Below are 16,437 nucleotides of genomic sequence, written 5' to 3'. Positions count from 1 at the left end.
CTGATTAATGAGCGTTGAGTATAAATATGCATTAGAGCTTCAGGGTAGATGCTGCAGATCATCACTGCTGTAAACCACATTTGTTTCTCTCTGAGGGCAAAGCAAAAGGGCTTCCCTCTTGAGTTCATTAAGAGTGTCTTTTGACAAGATAAAGTGTTTAGAGTGTTAAACTGAGGGGACATAATCCATACAACTCTGGGATGACTGGCTGCTACACATGTGCTATACGGCTGTACTGGGTCAGGGCTGGGTGGAGTTTGTACTGATGTTACTGTGACTCAAGAGGAGGCCAAGACGTCATTTATAATTAAAAATAAACATGGATTATTAACACCCCAGCTCAAGCTGCTTTGAAAAATCTTCAATCATGAGTGAGTGCCCGTGTGTACAGTTGCTATCTATTATGTTGTGCTGCAGTAGGTACCTGTCTGCGGTGTTAGGGAGATCTTCGCCAGACTAAAGCTTTAAAGGCTGATGGCAAAGTTGCCTGGCACCATGCTGTTTCTAGGAGCTTAAAGTAAAGCTTGTTTTAAGTGGATTGATTTATAGCTTGTATGTCAGTCAAAGAAGGGAGTCTTGGCAGACTGTCTTCTGTAACAGAATTTGATATGCCTTTATGCATAAGACAGGGAATGGAATTCCTTCCCAACCTGTCAACACATCAGGTGGTGGTGGTGTGTTGTTCTTTGTGCACAGGTATGTCTTTCTGCCCATTTCACTGTCTTTTGTGAAGGTTTGCCGGGTTGACTAAGTGTCTGCATGTGTGTGTTTTCTCATACAGATGAGTGTGAGTCCCAATAGCTTGTAATCTTGTACTTTGTGTGTGTGCTCACGTTTTGCCGTTGCTCAGCTTTATTCAGTGATTGATACACAGGCACAGCAGCATCACTGTTGAAAGGCCATTGATTAACACTATGAATGAGTGCTCTGTCTGACACACACGCTGAAGGTTGGGACCATAGGCACAGGTCTCTGTAGGGTGCCACATTGACAATGCTAACCACACACAGTGGCAGGCCCGCTGTAAATTATGAGCCATGAACGCATTAGCCAGGTGCTCGAGCCTCTCCTGCTGAACAAGGTTCTCTCCAGCGGAGAACGTCCAATCTGCTCATTCTGCAATGAACTGTCTCTTCATTCCTTGCCTCTCTGTCTCTCCCCATCGTCCTCTCCCAGAGGAACCTTCTGAACACAAATCTCTCTTTAAATGTCTACAGAAGATCTCGTCTGTCTCTGTGAAGGCAGTTAGTTATAGCAGCCATCAGGTAAGCTATGCCTACAGCTCCAGCACATACAATTAAAACAACTCTGGAGGGCTTTGGCTGACTTAATGATTTCTGCTCCTGCTTTATGGTTGGTCCCCTCCATCTGTCAGAGGGAAATGAGGAGCTCCCAGTCATTGTTGGCTAAAATAAATGGCTTAGACCATAGTTGCTACAGTAGCAGCATGTTGCCACTTAGTTTTCAGAGGGTTTGAGCAAAACACCTTGTGTTGTCTCTGTAGAAATACATTTGTTATGCATATATTTTACAACTTTTTGGATTAACCAATCAGAAATTATATTTAAACATGCATGAAGTAATATTGTTGGTACTAATACCAAAGCAAATGACTCAGTGTGTGAAAACGTTGCTTGAAGTGCTGGACCTGTAGAGAATTATTAGCCAACTCAGCAGCTTTACACAGCTTTAAGCCTCTTTGCTGTCCACTTCAGTTCTCCAGACCACAAGAATAGTGTATGATTGAGTCTAACAGGCCCCCAAATAATACTGTAGAAACTGAGTGTACACTACCTGCCCAGCATGAAGTGCACACTGGTTGGTGAATAAAGTCGAGCACCTAGCAGGTTGAAAACATATTTTCCTCAGAAGTTGGTACTAAAAAACTGTGAATATTGAACTTATATCAGGTGGTCAGAAATAACTGCAGTTGAGTGGTCATGTTTCTCTGTATCTGCGGGATGCATGAACAAAAACATAAAATATAATAACTTGAGAAGTGGATGGTGTGATACGGCTAACAGTGGCAGTGTGCATGAGCTTGTTTGAGAGTCTTTCTAGGCCCCAGGAGGACGCACAATTTTGTAAAAACTAGGAATCACAACAAACACTTTTGTCTGTATCTCTGCAACCTCCCAAACAACCAGAGTTGTCCCAACAACTGAACTCTGTTCCAATCGACCATGTTGATCCGGGCTATATCTTTGGCCAGGTGATGAGTGATTGACTCCGTAATCCCCTTGTTCTAAGCTTAATGGGAGGGATTTTTTTGTAGTATTCATGGTCTTTATAGCTTCATCTTGATAGCTGCATTATCTGCTGCAAAACTTTTGCAGATTGTCAGATTTCTTGAATCTGATTCATTTTGTTTTATTTTCATTTCTGCAAAGCTTTTTCTTCCATCCTAATAGTTTTCTGTCTCTCCCACACACAGTAGATGGAATTTTTTATTTTTTTATTTTTTATTTTTTTTGCCCCCTCATTCCTCTGTTCCTGTTGGTGCAGTGTTCATCATGTGATGTCATTTGTTGATGCAGCCCAGGGAAAAATCAGGGGCACTTGATTTGATTTGGTAGACAGATGATATTCAACCTGTGTGTGTGTATGGTGTGTGTATATAGTGTGTGTGTGTCTGTGAGTGTGTTAAGCAGGTTAAACAAATTTTCTGCTCATTAATTGCTTTTCTTTTTTTTTTCTTCATTCATTGTATGTACATATTAAGTTCTGCCTAGATTTTCTGGGGTAAAAAATGTTTTTGGAGCCCTATCATTAAACCACTCTTCTACATGGAAGTCACGGACACAACCCCTCAGGGAAGTCTTTAATACTGGGCACATGGGAAGGGAATGAATATTTATTTTCCCCTGGGTGTGTTGCTGGAGACGAGGAGGGGTAAGCCACTATCTAACATGTTTTCACAATGTGAATCCACCCTCTTGTACTGAGGCTACTTCTCTGGCCCAATGTTGGAAACCTGTGGTCTGAGCAGTTTTCCGTGCTGCTTATCTCGCCCACAGCACTTCCCCTTCTAAATCTACTCTAAATCACATGAGACTTTTGCCTCACTGCTTCTGAGTATGTCATTTTGCTCTCCTCCTCCTCCTCATCCTCTTCCTTTCAGCCCCCCAAGCCCCCGCGTCCCATGAGTTTTTCCTCTCAGCTTATATCGCTCACTGTCAGGTTCCCTCTCACTTTGTCTTCCCTGTGCTTCTCTCCTCACTGTTCAGTCAGTATCCCTTCATTTTCTCCTCAGCGAGGGGGTGAATTTCTGTCTGTATGGCTAACAGTGATTCTCTCTGCTTGTGCCCCCACTCAGATTTATATAAACTCTATATAAAATCCTCACTTGATTGGTGTAAGCTTTGTGCTCACTTTAATTAAATGGTCATTTGTTTTGTATTTTCTCTGTATATTAACCTTTTTTGGTCCAAGTGGAACTTTGTTTTAGTCCAGTTGTCATTCAAAAACATGCCACTGGATGTACGTGTCCATATTTACATCTTTGTTTTTGCATAGCATATTTTTGTATAAGGCATATTAGTTTATCAAAGAAAAACTGAAAGACTATTATAATGCTTGTTCCCTCTGCAACATATTTACATACTTTGTGTTTTTACTAATTGAAGACTAACGCTATCATAACACTATTATTTATTTCCTTTACAGCAGTACACTAGTTGCAGACAGCAGATGTTGTGCCATACCTGTTGCATAAATAAGCAGTTGTGCAAATCTGAGAAAAGCACAGCAGCCTATTATTGAGCAGTGCTTTTAGTTATACTGTTAGCATAATAAACAGTGTCAACAATGAGTAGTACTACAATCAACATGTTGTCGCTACTTGCCTCCCCACTAATTACACAACTAGAGACTGTATATTAAAATTACTGTGTACACAGCAAGTGTTTGCTGATCCATGCATATGTGCATATACACTTAAAAAAACTCTGTATTGGTTTCAGCATACACTCAACAACTTCTTAAAGGTGCATTTTGTATGGTATACAACCTTGAACATGGCTTTTTCCCATTTCTCCGTTAGACCTTGTTACTGTGACCATTTATGGGAATGTCAATGATAAAAGGGGAAAGTGTGTATTATTGTACAGCACATCTATTTTCTGCAGTTTCTGCAGAATATAGAAATCATAGAGCCTTCTTGTGTACATGTCCTGTAGATACCTGACCAGTGATTTAATGTTCCCAGCAGTCTGACTCACAAATGGCTGAATAATATCTGAAGTAGATAGATATCCCATAACTTGAAATACCAGCCACCCTAGACTCCACAGCCATTAGCCAGTAATGAACAGGCAATAAATTACTCAATAAATAAAGTTTAAAAAGTATTCCATAAAACAATGGTTTCTCATTTTAGAGGAATTAAAGGAAGACAACAGCTCAGCTCTGGGCCCTCCATCAACTGTTCCTGTCATCTGGAGGAAAATGGCATTTATTGTTTTTGGAGAAAACAAATCACCCATGTCACGTTTCCAATTCAGACAAGGTTGTAATTCTGACATAATTAGGCAGATGACATGCTTTCATAGCATATAGCTCTTTTATTGGCAGCCTCCTTGCAACTGTTGTTTTCCCAGACATGTATACAAGTGATAGAGTTCCTTACAACCTAGTCATCCATGCTCATTGCCAGGCATTTAAAGGGTTAGCTGCAAACCCTACAGTATGCTCTCCCACACACTGTCGTCATGCCTCACTGCAAATCTACACTTAAAAAAGCAACGCTCTATCCTCCCTATTTCTATGCATCTATCTGTCATTCTGTCCTGCTATTCCCTCCTCTAAACATCCGTAAGGTTTGGAGGTCTCTCGTACCTCTGAAGGGCATAATTGATTTTCAGCTGCAGGTTTAAATCTGATGCCCTGAGCCTTGAACCTCTAAGCACCAGGAGCACACTGACCTTTCACTTGCCTCTGCTAAGTAGGCAGGCATCATTTGGCTGTCTAACAGATGCCAAGTCACACTCATTGCACATGTCCCAAATATCAGCTAAAGGTCGATGCTGAAAGCCAAAGAAGAAAAGCAGCATGCCCTATTATTAAGCACTTGCTCTTTTTTTCCTGATAAGTTTTAGTTCGCAGAAAAATGTGTATACTATATGGATGCATACTCTCTGCACCAGTGTGTGGTGCTGAATAATTAGGATGCTTTTATTTAAATTTCTGAGGTGTTTGCTCAGCTATTTCTAGCTAGAAGGGTCAGCTATCACATTATCCTTTATCACTGAGAATGATGGTGAAGCAGGTTATTATTGCATGAGATGTTGTGCAAGCTTTGGGACAAATGAAAGTGATCTTCCTACATCTGACATTCCTGCTCTCCCAGCTGCTTAATTCTTTTGACAGGCAAGTTGTTTTACCTCTATAATTTCCCTAATTTAAGCAGATCAAGCGGTGGTAAGAAACATAACACAGGAAATATGAGACTGGTGCAAGTTAAGTTTTTTTTTATTACTCAAATTTCAACGTTCATGACTAACACAGAACTTCAATGGAATATAAGACATTTAACAGTTAACAGGGCAAATAACGCAGCCCTCTAAGAACTGTGGTCCAAATCAGAAACTGAGCTGCAGTGCATGTATGAGTAATAAACACAATGAGATGACTGACTGACAAAAAGACAAAAAGGGAACAATTATTTCTGTCCATCCAGACAATGAGCACCAAAGGTGAGACAAAGAAGCTAAACCAGTAAACTACTAACTATTAAATGAAAGGAATAAAATTAAGATGATTCTAGAACAAAACTTATATTTGATAATACATGAAGTCATGACTCTCCCTGTGCACCTAATTCCAACTTGGAAACTCTGATATATCCAACTTGGCACCAACGAACACACATGCCATACATTAGCCACACTCTGCCATTCAGTTTAATTAAACCAAAATTGAATGGATATAGATATGGTGACAGTCCTTTAAGCCTCACACGTCCATCTCTGTAATCACACCACCATCTTGATAACATGAACACTTACAAGGTCTTGAACTGGAATCTCTCCCAATCTCGACGCGAGCATGGCAATAAGAAACGTGACTGGGGCTCTCTGGAAACATTCAAAAACAGTTTATGCAGTGGCAGCCTGTCCAACACACAATTTCTGTAACTAATATTTCTTGGGCTATTCTGCCAGTTAGAGAGGTACTAATGTCTGTCTGTGTATGAGGCTTCCAGGTGTTGGTGAGGTAGAATATGTAATTTGGGCAGAAACAATGATTTTACAGTAAAACACGCAGGATGGCATCAGTACCTGCATGGCAACGTGTGATATCACATTGCAAGCCTCAGTGACTGTCCCTGTTTGGAAAAAGACCCTCATCCACCAGTGTTCAAAACATTCACTGGCCAGATCTCCTCTAGTGTGCCAAATGACCTAGTGGATGATATGTGAATTGATATCCTGTGTGCTGACATGGCTAAGCTGGCACATCGTATCTGGCTGCACAGTAAATGTTGTTTCTCCAGCTTTGCTAATGTTTTCCATCTTACCCTCCAGAAGATATTTTTGATTGAAGTCCCTTTCTTTCTTGTGGAAAAATGTGGGAAAAAAATGGCTCACTGTGAATACAAAGAAAATCTGGGTCTGGTGTGGTAAGATAAGTGATCAGAGGAGCAGCTCAGGGAGGAACATGATCAGACCAGGGGTTGTATTTTTTTTTCTTGTTTCATAAAACGCGATAGTTTAATGTAACTACTCGCTCAAGCTTGACTTTATGACAAAGGTGTTGGATTTCTGAGATGTTTGTTTGCACCAGAGCAGTTTTTGCTAAATCCTCTTAGTAAGAGTGAGTCAACAGCTCAGAAACATTTGCTAATATCTCTTAGTGTTAAATTTGGTTTACACACATTTAGGAATCTGAGGAAGCCTCAGTTGGTCTAAATATAATGTATAGTAATAGTTTTGAATTGAAACAGCATGGGATAATGTTGTGTTTGCAAGCCGCAGGGGATTCTTATTTAGCATAAGCTCTTCAATGCTTGGAAGCTTGAAGGATATATTTACACTTAATGCATAACAAAATGACAAATTCCACGTTTTAGATGAGCATTTGATGCAGAATGATTTGGAATTGCCCACATCTCCTTCACTAACAGGGTCATTACTTTGTCTTATAATTGCTTCTAAAAATTGCCAAATAAAAATGATATATAAAAGGGGAAATTGATAGTGTTTGTTAATGTATAGTGTTTGTCAATAATTATAATTAATTAAATATTGAAGACATATTTTACTTTTACAACAGCGTTTGGCTACATTGTTATTCATATTTGTATTGTCAGGCATTGACCTCTTGGTCTGTTCGTGTACACAACAGGAGTTATAATTTATACACACAATTATATCTGATTACAACTACATTATATAGTGTTTTAAGCCATTCATTAAACTGCTGTTGTGGTTATAAATGCTAAATAGAGGTACTTGAAACAAAGAGTTGTTATTAGTTCTCTGCCCAAAGAGAAGAGTTGACCTTCTTAACATTAAGCAGACATAGCTTTCCTGTCAAGATTGGTTTGTGACATAGTTAATGAGATTCTGTAGATGCAGTATGATTATCAGAGGCTGACAATGTGGATATTTACTGTTACAATTGTGCTGTCAACTGTCTTTAGATAAAGATGGAATGACTGTAGTTTTAAAGAGGCAACCACTGTGTTCTCAAAGTTATTTTCTACCTTTTTAAAAGCTAAATATCAAACAGGAAACCGACACCAGACAGGGCATGTCGATGATAGTGAGAGCAATATTTCCGATATTAACACTGAATACCCTGTGTGCTGTGAAAGAGTTGGTAGTGCTGTTGATCCCTCTGAGAATCAACATGCGACCTGCAGCCCCTTGTAGCACTGGGCTGCTGTTTTGGTTTTCAACTGTGTGTTTGAATTCCTTCAGCTCTCACTGACCTCCACCCCCAACCGCCATAGACATCGAAACATGTTAATTAAGAGTTGGAGAACCAGAGTGACTTTCTTTTGGAGTTGACATTGTGCCCTCTAACAGTCAGAAATTGCTTCAATTTGCTTTAATTGAGTTTTTCATTTTATTGTCTCAATCAGTTCACACTTTAGGTCACTGAAACAAATACTAAAGTGCACATAGACCAAAGATAATTCAGGAGAAGGCGGCAGCTCAGCAGTGACATTAGTTACTAAAATTGGTTCACACAAAGCTTCAGAGATTAAGCTTTGTTCTATCAGTACTGGTAGTTTGATCCAGGGAAGGTAAAATATTCTGAATACTTATTTCTAAATGTATTTGTTATAAATGTTATAAATGTATAAATATGCATATAATATTTTCTGTCCTCACCACCTGCCATGTTTTTGCTCCTGAATGTTTATAGTTAAATGGTGACGCTGTTCTTCCTTATCCCTGATGGTGTCTGGTCATGCAGCTCTGGTTTAATGTTTCCAGGTTTTGAGGCGAGATACCACCACTTTACATTTTTGTTCATCCAAAACTGACATTTGAAAATCTCAACAGCAGCATGTTTCCAGAAACAATATAGCCGTTTCTTCGGATAATCCACAGGCCTCACTATGGACAGATTTTTATTTTTATTCTTTTTGTTTTTGGCTGAAAATAGTTTTTTGTTTAAAAAGACTTGCTCTGCTCTCTTATTGTGTGCATTCTCAACACAAAATCATGCGCGTCATATTAAGAATGCAGAATGCACCAAGACCTTTTGCAACAGACAGATTTTGTCACTTACCATCACACTTAAACTGTATTATACTGTAAATAGAGTATTAGAGTTTCAATATTAGTTTTTTATTTGAATGGGTCGCACAGAGCTCTTGTTCCTTTATGAGACCGTGGGATTTTGTGTGCATAGTTGCACATTTACAGTTGTTGGGTGCCCCCCACCTCCCACCATCCACAATGGCAGTAGCATATGGCAAATTCTAGGTATAGAATTGAGTCCTGCCAAATGAAATAGCTTTGTAATTCCCTGGCTGTGAGACTCTGCACTATTTTCCAAAACCTTTTGAATATCTATAGGTTTTTTCAGTATCTCGTAATAGCTGGGGTTTTTTTTTACCTCTGTTTTTCGTTTTACCTTTCTCCCCTCCGCTTTTCTTTCTCTCTTTGGTCTTTCTAAACATAACCTATGATCTTTAAAGTTCACCCTTCAGTCAATAACACACCACAGTTCAAACTCAAAACTAAAATAATATCACATTAAATGAGCGGCGCTGCACTCCCCATCTCAGCATGAACTTTGATTTCAATGGGCCGTGATGTTTGAAAAAGCAAAATGCATTGGGCACAGAATGACATGTGGCACATACATATTTCTTACAGCCTCAGTCACATGGTATGAAAAGCAACCTTTGTAATTTTCTTTTAAACTGTTGCACACATGATGTGTGTGCAACAGTTATGTGCTTAGATTATTAAAATACAAAACAGTTTCCATAATCTAGAACTGGAACTGTCATTTTGAATGTTGAATACTGTAATGAAATTTGAGGTGAATTTCCTGTGTAAATTGTGCTGTGTCACGGAGCAGACTTGCCTTGGTTGTCAAATTCCATTAGAACTGTGTTCTTAATGGAGAGCGTGAGCTCTGGATTCACAGCAGTGATTTTCCTTCTCTTCTGCTTGTGCTGGAGAAGGAGCTGAAATGCATTCTGTATGTGTAATTTAGTTGTAGTCAGAGGACTCCCTGTTTATCGCTCTCCGACTTTGCTTCCAGGCAAGAACAAACAAGTTAACACCAGGGTGAAATAACAGCTAACTAACAAACACATCTTAAGCACATATCCACCTCAACAGCCATCAAATTAGGCTGATTCATAATTGCTGAACAAAGTGAGCAGTGTAACACAACCATCAGCATTCACGCAGAAATGCGCTGTAACACATTTGCAAATTTGTATTTATGGGCTTTTACACACTGATTTTTGCAAATAATCACTTTACAGTTAAATGACTCATATCTGCCTTAGTTGTTGTTCAAGATCTTTATGCAGCACTGCATCTATATGTCCACCAGAGACTTGGGGGAGGTCACTCTTTGTATTGGCCGGGATGTCCATTGCTGCTTGTTCAGTCGGTGATGCAGAGAGATGAATAGAGAGGGGCAAGGTAGAAAGATAGTCAGTGTGGCCCCTGTGGCGCATAACAAGGTTTATACACCTCTGCCTTGTCTCGTAAGCATCACTCCACCATTGGCCCTGGGGCAGAGTGCTCGCTGACACCTGTGTGCCGCCTGTGCTTCTCAGTGGCATGTCATTCACCGTCTCTCATGTTGACACTAGGACTCTGTGCAGCTGCCTGTAGACATGTCAGCATCTTCCGCTTCTCTGTATCTCTCTCTCTCTCTCTCTCTCTCTCTCTCTCTCTCTCTCTCTCTCTCTCTCTCTCTCTCTCTCTCTCTCTCTCTCTCTCTCTCTCTCTGTCTGGATGGGATTTTTCCTCATCTGAATATGAAAGGAATTAAAAGTGGCTTTGGCCCTGCTCAGTAGTACATGGTATTGCATTCCACATAAAAGACACTTTGAATTACGAAGTACTGAACTCTTGAATACACAACTGGTATACATACCCCATTTATTTATCAGATATTATCAGAGTGTTTGTGCTCAACCAGCTGTTTAGATCATCATTTCACTCTTACATTTTATCTGCCCGGTACATATTTCTATTTATTTGTCCTTCAATCTGCCCTTTCTACTGTATCTCACCTTTCTGTCATCCTTTCTGTCTACACGTGGATACACCTTTATACTAATCTGCACACTTCATATACCTTCACACCCCCCGTGGCATTTCTCAGCAGCTTACAACCCTGAGGCAGAGCCACTTTGTAAGGAAGTGATAACACGTCAGCTCTGCCTCTTCCTGGCAATCACACCATGTAGCCCCATACTAGCTCCACACAGCCTTTCATATCCCACTCACAGTCAAAGAACAACCTGAGAAAACCCTATGAATAGGGTCAGCTCAGGTTATCCAGCCCTGCTCTGGATAGTTTTTAAATGATTTACCAAAGCTGTAGCCACCAAAGCTGAACACTGAAAAAAAGTCAGTAAGTGTGGGCTCCAAGAACACAAAGTATTTTGAAATCTTTGGGGAAAACCCTCAAAATCTCTGTAGAGAGTGAGAGGGCCTCATGTGAGAACAACTCATATGAAGAGATTTGTTCTTAAGGGGCAATCTCCGGTTTAGTCCAGTTCTCCGGTTACGAGAGTTCAATAAATGTGGCCTGTAACACGAGCAAACTTTACAAAAAAAGTAAGAGAGGTTTCTGATAACAATATAAACATGTTCTTGCATTAGGGCCAATGTCTTTGGCTTCAGAGTTTCAGTGGCTTATATCACTATGTATGCAGGGTCTAGTGGTTTTGAAAGGTTCAAAAATAAGTATTTTGGGGGCAATTTGCCTTGATTGAAGGGCTTTTAAAACTCAGCTCGGGTGGTTGGTGTTGCTGCTTCACTCAGGCTCCACAAAAAAACATTGCAGCAGCCAGTTAATATAATATCAAAAGGCCCCAACCCTGTTGAGCAAAGGCCTACACAGCAGGTACTTCACCTTTTGACCTATCTGCTTTGAATAGTCACACACCAGTTGAATCAGTGCTTAGAAACCTGTGTCATAAACAGGGCTGGTGTGTGAAACTTGTACTAGCCTCAACCACAGCCACTTAGCAGCACCAGAGTTGTTAATGTGTGTTGAAAACAGTGTCATCTGGCCTATGACATCCCACCTTCTGGGCTGCTGATCCCCAGAACAGGCAATAGGTTGCTAAAAAGTGTATTAGACATGAAAGCACATGCACATTTATGTGACTTACAGAGTCACATGTTGGGCTCTGCTGCACCTCACTGTGCTCACATCATTCAAGGGTTTGCCTCTGTGTTTTTATCTGAGCCGAACAGGTAATCTTCTTAGGTGAAGGCCACATTAATAAATTGGTTCCCATCACTGTAGAGCATGCTGCGGCTTCCTCCTCCTGATTGTCACGGACACAGCAATTATTCAGTGACAGCCCAACTGTTCACCCAGAGTGAAACTGAACAAAAGTATTATTCAAATAACACATTATTCACATGTCAATAACAGGACTGTATATTTCATGAAAGGCTTTATATGAACTTGCAGTTCAGTCATTTCACTGCAACATACACTCACCAATATTATCTCTCAGAATGGTATGCTATATCATTCTCTGTCTAGGAGAATGGCGTGTATTTTCCACAATTATTCTCAACTCGAGATGTCCTTGGGGATTATTTTCTCCTGAGACAGTAACTGCTGCCTCCAGGATGGATAGATGGGTCTTTTTCACTCAGTGTCCTGCAACAGTGCATTTTTTTCACCTTTGCTTGCCTCTGAAACTTTGCGAGTGGTAAACACATATTCTATAGTGACTGTTATACCTGCCAACTGTCTAAAAAGTTAGTGAGTGTTTGTCTTACTACAGTGAGCCCTGAAGACTGTCATATATTGTCTGAACAGCTGTGTATCCTTTCAGCAAATACAACACACTTCTTTGTTTCTGTGTGAATGAAGTTCAACCTACTCTTTATCTTCACCCTGGAAAATTGGCTCAGTCTCCCTTGTGCAATCTTGTAAGGGGGAGTTACTCCTTAATATAAAATTCAGCCCTGAAGGGAAACTTAGGATGACCGCATTTTCCTTCATTGGATAATTTTATTATTCATGTAGTAAAATGTGTTGGAACTGAGGGGTCAGCAAAAACATGGGCTGGAGGCGTCTAATCACCTCCGGTCTGTGTATATAACTTGGACTGCCAAGATAGCGTCTACTCCTCAATATACCCTGGAACACTGACATTGACTTTATAATAGACTCTGACTGTCACAGATTATGGTGTGAGCATTACTCCCACAATGTTGTCACAGAATTCTTACCACTGCTGTGAATAAAGTCAAACTTTAAATGAAAACTGCAAAAGAAAGTGTACCAGCATGCATGCACAAACACATACACACACACACACACACACACACCTTGTATGCAGAGATGAGAGAATAAGCAAGAAAGCAGTTGCAGCATCACAAGAAGGTGTCACAGTGAGATGACACTATCATCTTAAATAATCCCTCACCGGCAAACCGCCAAGACAGGGTTTCCTGCTATTTATGGCAGCTGTAATTTCTGTGGCGAGTGGTGACAATCATATCTGCTGGATATGATTACACACTTGTATGTCTGATAGTCAAGTATAGTCATTAGCTGTTACACAGTCACGCTTATCAGGACAAAAACACTCAAATCTCTTCATAGAACAATTCCTGTTGCATTTGTTAGCTTTTGTGTGGATTTTTTTTTTTTTTTTATCTGGAAAAAAAAAGTCAGTTTGGTGAAAAGTTTTTTGGCCACATTCGCTTAATGAATAAATAAACAAGTATAAAATCATTTGCGGATTTACACTCTCACTCCCTTAACAATACAAAGAAATCTGCATTTTTATCTTTCTATTGTAGTATTGTCAGCTTTTCCTGCTCAGGGTTTCAGTAGTACCAGGACCAGCAGAGCAGCCTAAATGGGCTTTACCACAGTAAATCTCTACATGTCCTCCCAGTGAAAACCCCCAGTACTCGCAGGAAGCTGAAAGATCTATTTCGTCCATAATGTACTGTGTCTTCCCTGGGGTCTTCTCCCAGTTCATCATTTCTGAAACACCTCCCCAGAAGGAAGCAGTCAGGAAGCGTATTCACTAAGAGCCCGAACAAGCTCAGCCGGTTCCCCTCAATATAAAGGAGCTGCAGCTCAATACAGAGGTTCTCTTGAATCACTGAGCTCCTTGCTTTATCATGCAGAGAGAGAGTCCAGCCACCCTGCAGAGAAATCTCATCTCAGCTGCCCAAACCTCATTCTTGCTGTCACTGCCCGAAGCTCATGACCACAGTTGAGAGTTGAAGCAAAGACCGAGCAGAAAAATGAGAGCTTCGCTTTGTCACTGCCATGCTCGGATACAAAGCCAGGGTTACTTTGGTGATGCACCTAAACCGTAACCAGCCTTGTGACCGTTCTTATCCTCACTACTGAGTCACTGGCATCAGTTCAAACTGTTGTGGATTATTTATTTATGACTTATATTTTTTCCCAAAATATATTGTGCCCTCTTAGAGGAAAATCACTTCTTCATTTACCAGGGAGGTAAAAATAACATATCATAATCTGGAGACATGAGTGAAATTAAAGTCAATGGTAAAGCTACTGAAAGAAATGACAAAAGAATCAATAAAGGAACAATAAATGGCTGCTGTTTAACAGTTTCATATAGTGTTAATCATTGATATTGTTAAACCTATTTCTTATTCAAAGCAGATTTGGAAAGTACACACTCAGAAAAGGCATGAGGCAGAAAAAAGGAATATTTTTGCTAATAGAATAAAAAAAACATTTATACAGTACTGACAACACTTAACCTCACTATTGGTCAAAATCTACGCCTCTAGCTGATAGTTCTGTCCAAGATGTTGTAAATGATCAATGGTTATATAACTCAGCAAATGTTTTAATAGTCACAGTGGCTGAAGACCCACTCTGTACTGTTACTGTTCTGTGCAGTAATCAATCGCAACTTAATCAATTGGAACTGATTCCAAACATGATATTTTATTTACGCAAATATTTAAGTGTATGTAGATATGCCGTAGCTTTTATGAAAACCTTTGTATACATCTTAACCCTTTTTATACTGTACCTGTGGTATTGGTGTGCCACTAGATGAGGCATTTTCTTTGACCCCTCAAGTCCTAATGCCATTTGTCTTATAATTTATGTTCTGTCTTTCCAGGTTTCCTCCAGTTAGTGAGCTGGCTCCATTTGGCACACCAGTGGGGACTATTCTGGCTGCTGCTATCAATCAAACTATCTTTTACTCCATAGTGGCAGGAAATGAACTAGGTATGTGCTACAGATCATATCAATGAAGCCTACAGTTCACAAAATCCAAGAGAATGTTTTTTTTATATACAATACAATGTATATTATGTTTCCTAACACTCCCTGCTGAACACACTCACTCAAATTATGACACAGATTTTATGTTTGAAGTACAAATCCTGCTTGTCCCTGCTTTTTGTTTATTTTTCTACATGAAGCAAAGATACTTAAGTCAGCTACTACAAAGCCTTTTCTCTGACAACAGCAGATTTCTATCACAGTTTTTATCAACATCAAAATGTGCACAATCTGATTAAAAAATAAAACTCCTGAAAAATTTTGTGATGCACATGGTACTGTTTGTCCCGTCTCTGTCTAGAACTAAAAAGCACACTTTTGGTAAACTTGACACTGCTTTTCACACTTGTTAATAATATTAATGATCACACCCATGGAGAGAGGGAACATCTCACAGGTATGAAGTCAGTTTCAGCCTTTAGGCCAAAAGTAGGAGACATCTGTGAGCTGGAGAGTGTGCAGAGGGAAGATGTAGCCCCTTCCCCATACTGTATGTACCTCAAATGCACCTGCAGTGATTTGTGTCTGTGTCATGTGGCTCCTTAGATGCTACTCGATATTGCAGGTAGACCTAATAAGAGTTTCATAAATCTGCCTTCAAGTCACTAGCAGTAATATTCTTGTTCTATAACATGACCTTTTTGCACAGCCACAGAGGAGTAAGGTTCGGTTCACACTAATGAAAAAATCTGACAGAAGTGTTTGTGAGATATTTCCTTTGTCAGAGCTATAATGGTCATTCTATTTCAAAAAGAATCTACAATGTAAGCACCCTCTGGTATTTATAATGCTGTTTTCATGTGATTTCCTCATGGTCCAACAACTGCTTTTTTTCTCCAAGCGCTGTCACTTCACTGCAGACCATTATTTACATTTCTTCTACAGCATGTGTGAAGATTTACGACTGCTTAAGCATCTAGATAATTGAGGTTGATAGTAGCAGGCGTAAAAATCCTCTGTTTAGTTCTACACTTAATGAACAATTGACCATGAAGAGAAATGTTCTCTAATGTATGATATAAATACATCCAGTTGTTATACCTGCAGAGTGGCATTTAAAAAATATTTACATAGAGATGTGTAGTGAGTGTTTTTTGCAGTGTGTCATGTGCTGTTATTGTGTTTGATTCCAGGTCATTTTCAGGTGAACAACAGGACAGGTGTCATCTCCACAGCTAAACCCCTGGATTATGAAAATATAACCAGCTATGTCCTCAGGGTGCAGGCAGACTCCATGGTGGTTGTCATGTCCAACCTGCGTGTGCCTTCTAAAAGTAAGAAATAAACGAGTGAATGTGTAGGTTGAATTGCAGGAAATCAGGGATGAAATTATGTTTCATGTGATTCCAGGTGTTGCATTTATATTCTATCATAATCCTTCACTGTGACAGATTATGATTCTCGCACAGCCTATTTTTATCTTTCATATTTATTTTCACATTTACCGCAATTACATAGAGCTAT

The 16,437-nt window shown here is 39.8% G+C and overlaps 1 protein-coding gene across 3 annotated transcripts in view; it reads left to right on the top strand.

Annotated features, from left to right (window-relative positions):
* The window catches only part of LOC139622812 (protocadherin-15-like), a 195,914-nt gene that overhangs the window by 144,866 nt on the left and 34,611 nt on the right, over positions 1 to 16,437 (top strand). For all 3 annotated transcript variants that reach the window (XM_071480421.1, XM_071480419.1, XM_071480420.1), the window contains 2 exons: positions 14,807 to 14,916; positions 16,107 to 16,247. In XM_071480421.1, the coding sequence (XP_071336522.1) occupies positions 14,807 to 14,916; positions 16,107 to 16,247 (251 nt within the window). The remainder of the gene's footprint in view (positions 1 to 14,806; positions 14,917 to 16,106; positions 16,248 to 16,437) is intronic.

The sequence above is a fragment of the Trachinotus anak genome, unplaced genomic scaffold, assembly GCF_046630095.1.
Source record: "Trachinotus anak isolate AG129_WGS33_773 ecotype Australia unplaced genomic scaffold, CSIRO_AGI_Tana_v1 ptg000007l, whole genome shotgun sequence".
Lineage (NCBI taxonomy): Eukaryota > Metazoa > Chordata > Actinopteri > Carangiformes > Carangidae > Trachinotus > Trachinotus anak.
This window is presented reverse-complemented; position numbering and strand designations above follow the sequence as displayed.